General features: G+C 45.7%; 1 protein-coding gene across 1 annotated transcript; it reads right to left on the bottom strand.

Moving 5' to 3' along the window:
- Positions 1-8136: 8136 nt before the first annotated feature.
- Positions 8137-9072, bottom strand: LOC141980668 (olfactory receptor 51G2-like). The gene has a single exon (XM_074942126.1). It carries the CDS (start codon positions 9070-9072, stop codon positions 8137-8139), a length of 936 nt encoding a protein of 311 aa, XP_074798227.1.
- Positions 9073-9984: the final 912 nt, after the last annotated feature.

Raw genomic sequence — 9984 nt, 5'->3', positions numbered from 1 at the left:
TTGTGTGTAGCTTCAATAGCCCCTTGAGGAGCTTGGGCAGGTGTAGCAGAGGAGTTCCCAATTTCCCCAGTTCTACCAGCCTTTCACTGAGTCAACCCAACAGCCCGGCTGAGTCCACTGACACCACACAGAACATCGACACATGTAAACAGCTTGCAGCCTTTCTCCTCCACTTTGCATTTGTAAAGTAGCGAAACCTGCCAACGTACCCAATTCCTACTAGAAGAGGAGCCGCTGACACCAGAGTTCTTCACCCTAAAGGACAAGGAGTCATCAGAGAGGTAGCACGGGCAGCAGGCAGTATCTGTTCAGATAGGGAGGCAGCTGTCTTTATGAAGCGTGCTTGCATATTCCCTTGGGGGGTCACTTGGCCATCAGGGAACCTCAGCTGCTTGGCTCAGTGTGCACCAGCTGTATCCCCCATCACGTCCAATGGCAAAGTGCAGGAGGCCAAATCACAGGGGATTCGCGGTGATCCTACGCAACTGGACTGCAGCGCCAGCCCTGCTGCAGGCTCTATTCCTGGAAACTGAGCTTCTCATCACTGTTCCTATTGTTCTGGTTAGTCACCTGGCTCCCTCGGGGTCAGCTGAGCGGTAATGATGATGCTGTCACAGCTGTGATCTTGCTGAAATAAATAATAGTAATAATACTAATACTTAATAGAGGATCAGATTTCTCCCCGACAGCCCCCTTTCCTGCATTACACACCCAGGGTGAAAGCTCGGAAAGGGAGATTCTACAAGGCTGCATACTTGGAATTTCCTTGGATCCTTCCAGTAGCATATAAACTTCCTCTCTGTTAGGGTGGTTAAGTGCTGGAATAAATTGCCCAGGGAGGTTGTGGAATCTCCATCATTGTAATTTTTAAGAGCAGGATAGAGAAACACCTGTCAGGAATGGTCTCGGTAATACTTAGATCTTCCATGAGCACAGGAGTCTGGACTTGATGACCTCTTGAGGTCCCTTCCAGTCCTGCAATTCTCCCTGAGGCATAAGAGGAGGCCCCAGGATCCAGGGGGACCCGAAGTTATACACAGATTTCAGTGACCACTGGTAGCTAGACCACCTCCCCACAATCTCTGGGCCTCCACAACTGCTCTAGGACCCTCTCCAGCTCCCGGATAGCACAGGTTCATCAGAAATGTGTGACCTGGTCCTATCACAGTAGACACTGCCCCCAGGATCTGCTGAAGGAGCGTTGTACAGGGTGGAAGGGGCTGTACAGTGATGGGAAGGCTGCTAGAGTAGTGTATGGGCACAGTACCCCAGCCCTAGACTGGTCAGGAGGTTTTGAACTTTCTATACCCAGAGTGCAGCCATAGACTCCACCAGTGCAACCTTCATTATGTTGTGAGGGAGAGGCAGATGGAAAGTCTCCAATTTCTCTTGGGGATCCATAAGCTCAGTTCTGTAAACAAAGGTCATCGCCTATCTATTCCACATTGAGTGGACGTGACCTATATTAATGAGCTTGCATTGTGCAGATCTATGTGCGGTGCAAGATGGTATGAATCTGGGTTTATACTCCACCAAGGGTGCAAGGCTGGGGAGCTGGGAAATTGGCTGTTGTCTCCTGTTTGTCCTTGAGTGGTTTAGGAATAAAACACTCAGGTAGCTTAGTTGGGTGTGTGGCATCACCTGCTCTCGCGTTGATAACAGCATTGCCTGGAGAAGCCAGCAGAGCAGTGTGAGAGAGGCCAGCCCAGCTGACTGGATAAGGGGGCTCAACAGTTCCATCAACTCCCAGATTGCACCCCAGGGGGGGACAACCCATCACAGAGTTTTTACAACAAACTTCTCTGACAACATCTGCTCAATGTGCAGAGGCAGTCAAAAGAAAAGCTAGCTGAATATTGGGAACCAGAGGTGGTGGATATAAAATGCCAGGACAGGCTAAGCCTCCCCTGGTCCAGCTGTGACCTCCGGACACCAGTTGTGGGGTGTGCACAGGGAAATTTTTGCTTATTTTTATGTGCCATGTTGGTTCCAGTGTGGCTGAGGAGGCAGAATGTGCTACTCAGTTTCCTGGGTTCATTTGTAATCTCCCTGGACACCATGGAGATTACTGATGAACCCAGGAAGCTGAGTTGGCCAATACGACTCTGCTTTGCTGGTGACATAGCCAGCCTCTCCAGGCCCTGTTATCACCCAACATGACAGTAGGTGGTGCCACACACCCAGCTAAGATGCCTGAGTACTTTACCGAAGCCAATCGTATGCAGGCAGAAGACAACAGCCAATATCCCAGCTCCCCTGCCTTTGCCCCCTTGCTGGTGTATTAACCCCGAATTATATTCTCTTGCACTGCACAGGTGTCTATACACCGGGAAAGATATGCAACAGCCTTTGAACACAGAGCTGAGATTTTCCCCAGACACGTTACTCAAAACACGTTGGTAAACAAAAAGCATAAAACAAGTTTATGCATGAATTGTACTTGGTTGATTAATACCCCTGGCATAGGTGTGGCAGTGAGATCACTAGGAGGGCCTTTCTGTAATTCTGGACATTCAACGGAGTTCTATGAACTTTACGTCTACTTTAAAATATGTATGAATAACTTTGACGTTATCCAAAACCTGAATTCGGATACTGGCTTTATATTTTTCCTTATTCTTATGCTGTAGATTGTATTTGAGCTTTGACATTTGATTCTGTTTTCCCATGATCCAAATGCAATTTCATTACTGATTGGCAAAGAGTGAACTTTGCCTGGAATATATGTTTTTCATCCTTCCCCCCTCGATTCCTCCAGTAAAGGGGAGATTTTTTTTCAATTCACATAACTGGGTCGACAGTGCATTCAATGAAAAAATACTTTCTTGTGTTTGTTTTAAACCTTCTACCTATTAATTTCATTTGGTGGCCCCTAGTTCTTATATCATGGGAACAAGTAAATAACTTTTCTTTATTTACTTTCTCCACACCACTCATGATTTTATAGACCTCTATCATATCCCCCCCTTTGTTGCCTCTTTTCCAAGCTGAAAAGTCCCACTCTTATTAATCTCCCCTCATACGGAAGCCGTTCTATACCCCTAATTATTTTTCTTGACCCTTTCTGAACCTTTTCCAATTCCAATATATCTTTTTTTGAGATGGGACGACCACATCTGCACACAGTATTCAAGGTGTGAGCATACCATGGATTTATATAGAGGCAACGTGATATCTTCTGTCTTATTATCTATCCCTTTCTTGATGATTCCCAACATTCTGTTTGCCTTTTTGACTGCCGCTGCTTGTTGACTGGATGATTTCAGAGAACTATCCACAATGACTCCAAGATCTCTTTCTTGAGTGGTAACAGCTAATTTCAACCCCATCATTGTAGATGTGCAGTTGGAATTATGTTTTCCAATGTGTATTACTTTACATTTAGCAACATTAAAATTCAACTGCCATTTTGTTGCCCAGTCACCCAGTTTTGTGGGATCCTTTAGTAGCTCTTCACTGTCTGCCTGAGACTTAACTATCTTGAGTAGTTTTGTATCATCTGCCAATTTTGCCACCTCACTGTTTACTCCTTTTTCCAGATCATTTATGAATATTTTAAATAGGACTGCGCCCAGTACAGATCCCTGGGTGACACCACTATTTACCTCTCTCCATTCTGAAAACCGACCATTTATTCCTACCCTTTGTTTCCTATCTTTTAACCAGTTACTGATCCAGGAGACAACCTTCCTTCTTACCCCATGAGCGCTTACTTTTCTTAAGTGCCTTTGGGGAGGGAACATGTCAAAGGCTTTCTGATATCCAAGTACACTATATGCCATGGATCACCTTTGACCATATGTTTGTTCCCCCCTCAAAGAGTTATAGTCAATTGATGAGGCAGGATTTCCCTTTGAAAAGCTGTGTTGAGTCTACCCTAACAAATCATGTTCATCTATGTGTCTGATAGTTCTGTTCTTTATGAGTTTCAACCAATTTGCTTGGTACCGAAGTTGGGCCTGTATTGCCAATGTCAGCTCTGGAGCCTATTTTAAAAATCAGCATCTCACTTGGTGTACACAGGAAAGACTTTTTCCCTAAAGCTTGTTACATCCTTTTCTATGAAGACATTCTGCACCACCCAAGGGGGTCCTGCCCCTTCCCGTTTGAGAAGCTCTGGATGAGATAATCTAGTCGCTCCTTCTGGCCTTTAATTTTTTGACTCTATGAATCATTGTCTTGAGTGGATCTTTATCTTGGCTGCAAGCTGAACAAGCTGCTATTCTGAATATTCAAAGGCACTCAAGGATAGACACTCACCAAGAAGAACTGGTATTGTCACAGTAAAACAAAGATATATGGTCCCTTTCCCCTCCCTTCTTTGGGGGAATCTCATGTTGTTCCACTCTTTGAACTAGGAACAATACCCCTTCTATGCTAAATGCTTCTCACCATGCAGGTCTGACTGAACTCCTCAGTTTCTTCCCTTCAGGTTCTTGTGACCAGCGCGATACAGTCACCCCAGCCTCCCTAAAACAAATAGGTTTATTAAGAAGCAGAAAAAAGCATTAGGAAAAGTGGTTAAAAAATAACTTGCAGTGATACATGAGACAGATGGATGTAGACATATGAGAGCTGCCTGTTAAGTTAGACAGGTTTGCTCTGGAGATACAGGAACAGAACTGGCCCAACTTACGTTCTTTTGGGATGCCAAGGAGCTCCTGGTACCCAGACTAGTTTCCCAGTGTCCCTGAGAGCATCTTCCCCTCTGTTTGCCCCTTTCTTGCGGAAGCAGCCTTTGCTGAAACCTCTGTGAGCCTGGGCCCAGTCACCATAGCTCTGAGCCATGGCCATGTTACAGGGCCAAATGGTGAAGCTGATCTTTGTGCTCAGACAGTTTTCTCCCAGCCAGATGCCTCAGGTAAAGGGGAGTGTCAGAAATGGGGTGTTGGGGGAAGGGACGGGGCAGAGAGAGGGTCCTCAAATGAGAAGAAGAGGGGCATAGTTGGGGGTCACAGAGGGGGTGGGGCTTCTGCATGTGTCCCGCTTTTTCCTTTGGAGAAGGTGGTCACCCTACAGTGAATGGGCTGGGCTGGGATAGGAGCCAGCCGTGCTTCTGTTCTGGAGCTGAATACATTTCCACCCCTTTGCATTGCTAGGGCAGAACAAACAGAGGGGCCAGGGAGGGAATCTGGGCCTGAGTCTCTTGCAAGGTCTCTTGTGTGTCAGATCCATATTCACACATAACTTTTTGAATGTATTTATCCTCTCACCACCTCTGTGAGGCAGGGCAGGGCTATTATCCACCTCTACGGAGGCCACACTGGGTCAGACCAAAGGTCCATCTAACCCAGTATCCTGTCTTCAGACAAAAAGAAAAGGAGTACTTGTGGCACCTTAGAGACTAACCAATTTATTTGAGCATAAGCTCTCGTGAGCTACAGCTCACTTCATCGGATGCATACTGCGGAAAGTGTAGAAGATCTTTTATACGTACAAAGCATGAAAAAATACCTCCCCCCACCCCACTCTCCTGCTGGCAATAGCTTATCTAAAGTGATCACTCTCCTTACAATGTGTATGATAATCAAGGTGGGCCATTTCCAGCACAAATCCAGGGTTTAACAAGAACGTCTGAGGTGGGGGGGGGTTAGGAAAAAACAAGGGGAAATAGGTTACCTTGCATAATGACTTAGCCACTCCCAGTCTCTATTCAAGCCTAAGTTAATTGTATCCAATTTGCAAATGAATTCCAATTCAACAGTTTCTCGCTGGAGTCTGGCTTTGAAGTTTTTTTGTTGAAGAATTGCAACTTTCATGTCTGTAATCGCGTGACCGGAGAGAGGGGCACAGGGACCTTGTACATTGGTCAAACTGGACAGTCTCTACGTAAAAGAATAAATGGACACAAATCAGATGTCAAGAATTATAACATTCATAAACCAGTCGGAGAACACTTCAATCTCTCCGGTCTCCTTGTTTTTTCCTAACCCCCCCACCTCAGACGTTCTTGTTAAACCCTGGATTTGTGCTGGAAATGGCCCACCTTGATTATCATACACATTGTAAGGAGAGTGGTCACTTTAGACAAGCTATTACCAGCAGGAGAGTGGGTTTGTGTGTGTGTGTGGGGGGGAGAAAAACCTGGATTTGTGCTGGAAATGGCCCAACTTGATTAGCATACACATTGTAAGGAGAGTGATCACTTTAGATAAGCTATTGCCAGCAGGAGAGTGGGGTGGGGGGAGGTATTTTTTCATGCTTTGTGTGTATAAAAGATCTTCTACACTTTCCACAGTATGCATCCGATGAAGTGAGCTGTAGCTCACGAAAGCTTATGCTCAAATAAATTGGTTAGTCTCTAAGGTGCCACAAGTACTCCTTTTCTTTTTGCGAATACAGACTAACACGGCTGTTACTCTGAAACCTGTCTTCAGACAGTGGCCAGTGCCAGGTGCCCCAGAAGGAATGAACAGAACAGGCAAACATCAGGTGTTCCACCCCTGTTACCCATCCCAAGCTTCTGGCAAACAAAGGCTACGAACACCATCCCTGCCCATCCTGGCTAATAGCCTCTGAGGGGCCTGTCCTCCGTGAATTTATCTAGTTCTTTTTTGAACCCTGTTATAGACTTGGCCTTCACAACATCTTGTGGGTTCCCGGACTAGCTGCTCTAAGAAGCAGTCAGTTATGGTGTCAAGAAACTTTATCTCGGCATCCTGTCCTGAAGTGACATGTACCCAGTCAGTATGGGGACAGTTGAAATCCCCCATTATTATCATTAATGTTTTTTTTTTAAATTTTAATAGCCTCTCTAATCTCCCTGAGCATTTCACAGTCACTATCACCATCCTGGGTAGGTGGTCAATAATATATCCCTACCACTGTAATACTATCATTAGAGCATGGAATTTCCACCCATAGAGATTCGATGGTACAGTTTGCTTCATTGAGGATTTTTCCTTCATTTGATGGTCCACTTTCTTTCACATATAGTGCAACTCCCTCACCAACATTACCTATTCTGTTCTTTCGATATATTTTGTACCCTGGTATTACTGTGTCACATTGATTATCCTCATTCCACCAAGTTTCTGTGATGGCTATTAGATCAATATCCTCATTTAATACGAGGCACTCTAGTTCACCCATCTTACTATTTAGCTTTCTGCATAACATGATGTAATTGAACAGGACTTTTTTTAAATTGAATTTTTTCTCAACAGATCCTACCTGTATTTTATTATCTTCCATCCTCTCCTCCTTACTAGGAAATAGAGAATCTCCATTAATCTATCCTCCCTAATGGATGTCGCTGTCCAAACTATGTTCTCCTCTGCACCTGTCAGCCGTTCCCCAGAACCTTAGTTTATAAATGGCTCTACGAACTTCTTAATGTTAAGCGCTAGCAATCTGGTTCCATTTTGGCTCAGGTGGAACCCAGCCTTCCTGTTTAGGCTCCCTCATTCACAAAAGTTTCCCCATTTCCTAATAACACATGCAGCACTGCTCTGCCGCAGTGGCATTACAGACAGATGGGGGTGAATTCATCAGGTGCGCAGTGCGCAGTCATCAATGGGAGAGGAGCTGCCTAAATGACTGCTCCTGGGGCTCCTGCTTTAACCATGTCTCTGACACATGCACCTGGCTGAGGGCAGAGGGAAAGGGGGGTGACTGTGTCAGTTGAATAGCCCCTGAACTCAGCTGTTGGATCACGCGGTACCCAGAGCACTCAGGAAAGGCGAGGATTGGAACTGCAGAACATTTCTCAGCTTTTTCCATGGCTCATGCATGTTTAACCAGAGACGGAACAGTGACAGGTCAGGTACAATGGGAAACAACATCCACATCCCTTCTCTTTATTGACCCTATCAAGAGGAATTCTGAGGTTGGAGCAGGCACCGATATGGCTCTTTATGAGCAAACATCACACTGGTCCACTGGCTCTCCATGAACACAAACAGATTGTAAAAGCTGCTACCTGCCTTGGTCTCCTTCCCCCAGTGTGCTAGCCTCTCTCACCAGCTCCTCTCCCATTCTTTGAGGCCTTATACCCAATCTGAACCTCTCTTTACAGAGTGGAATTAGTAGATCATGTCATCTCGGACGTCAGGTCCTGAATAGAGTAGGAGGTCGTGGCCCATGTTTTTCATCTCCCATGTCACTGGCCCTGGAGCCAAGTGATGAACTGACCCTTCACTTGACAAACACCCTGATTATCCTTGCACGAAGCTGTTTGCTTTTCACACTGTACACAATTGGGTTCATAAGTGGTGGGACAAATAGAGAGATGTAGCCCAGGAGAACCTTGAGCAATGGAGGAGAACCCTCCTCAAATCTGTGTATCACAGCCAAACCAATCTCTGGTGTGTAGAAGAGTAGGACAGCACAGAGATGGGAGACACATGTGTTCAGGGCCCTAAGGCACTCCATGCGGGATGCAACTTTAAGCACTGTTTTAAGGATCATCACATATGAGAGGAAGATGAACAGTGAATCCAACCCCACCATGGAGACTGTAAGAAAGAAGCCATAGATGTAGTTGACTGTGATGTCCGAACAAGCCATCTTCATGACCTCTTGGTGAAGACAGTAGCAATGAGAGAGGACATTGGCTCGACAGTATCGGAACTGTTTAAGGAGAAAGGGGAGTGGGAATATAACAGCCACTCCTCTTAGCACAAACACCAGTCCCATCTTTCCAATTCTCGAAAGGGTTAAGATAGAAGCATATCTCAGTGGGTAACAGATAGCAACGAATCGATCAAAGGCCATCAACAGGAGTACCGATGATTCAATGATTGAAAGTGAGTGAATGAAGAACAGCTGGGCAAAACAAGCATCCAGACTGATCTCCCTAGAGTTAAACAAGAATATACCCAGGGTTGTAGGCATGGTGGATATGGATAAGGCAAGGTCTGTGATGGCCAACATGGAAAGGAAAATGTACATGGGCTCATGGAGGCTCGGATCTGTTTTTATAATGAACAGAATGACTGAATTTCCTGCTATTGAAATAACATACACTAAGCAGAAGGGGATAGAGATCCAGAGATGGACGTCTTCCTGCCCAGGTATCCCAGTGAGAAGGAACACTGCAGAGCTGAATTTGGTGTCATTAACAGCTGACATAATATACTGGAGAGGTCCAAGGAGTTTTGAAATATCCTTCCTGAAAGACAAAAAAAAAAAAAAAACGCATGAGAGTAGATGATATTTAATGAGACATGGTTCTGATCTCAGTGCAAGTCTAGAGACTCCCAGGAGCTCAAGGAAGATAACCTAAAGCATGGTCTTGGATTTACACCATCTATAGGAAAGTAGGCATTGTCAGACTAGATCAGACCTGTAGTCCATCTAGGCTCGTATCCAATGCCCAATACCAGATGGTTCAGAAGAAGGTGAAAGAAGCCCTGAAATAGGCAGCTGTGAGATAACCTGCTCCCAAGGAAAGTTTCTCCCCAAGACCCACTAATTAGACATATATTGTAGTAAAAATTAGGCAGGTTTAGAGCCCTTCTAAGAGCTTTTTTGTTAAGTCCTCACTACTGTAATTGGATTTTCTGTTTACCCATATAAACATCCAGTCCCTGTCTGAAACCTGTTAAGCTCTTGGGCCCATTGCTATCTTGTGGTTGGGAGTTCCTCAGTCTAATTGTGCACTTTGCAATTTTACAGTTGTGACCTTTCCGCTGACACCCTTTCTGGTCCTCCACTTTGGAGTGGCCCATTGTACCATGACATGTGTGTAAACACATGGCAGGTGCATAGTGAAAATGGTCATTGTATTTATCTGTCCTGCATTGAAGCTATTTGTTAATGTGTTTCCTTCATGGGCAGAATGTAAGGAAGGCAAGGGAAGTCAGGCTGCTCTTGGTCTGGTGCTGGGGCTGGCGGCTGGGTCCACGTGGCTGCCTGGTCCCCAAGCTCCAGGGCCGGAAAGGGTGGGGCTGCGCCACACACTGGGAGGGAGGAGGCTGGGGAGCTTGGGGTGCTCTGGGGCTGGAGGCACTAGTCTGGGGCATGGCCTGTTGGTACGGATGG

The sequence above is a fragment of the Natator depressus genome, chromosome 1 (assembly GCF_965152275.1).
Source record: "Natator depressus isolate rNatDep1 chromosome 1, rNatDep2.hap1, whole genome shotgun sequence".
In the NCBI taxonomy this organism is placed as follows: domain Eukaryota; kingdom Metazoa; phylum Chordata; order Testudines; family Cheloniidae; genus Natator; species Natator depressus.
This window is presented reverse-complemented; position numbering and strand designations above follow the sequence as displayed.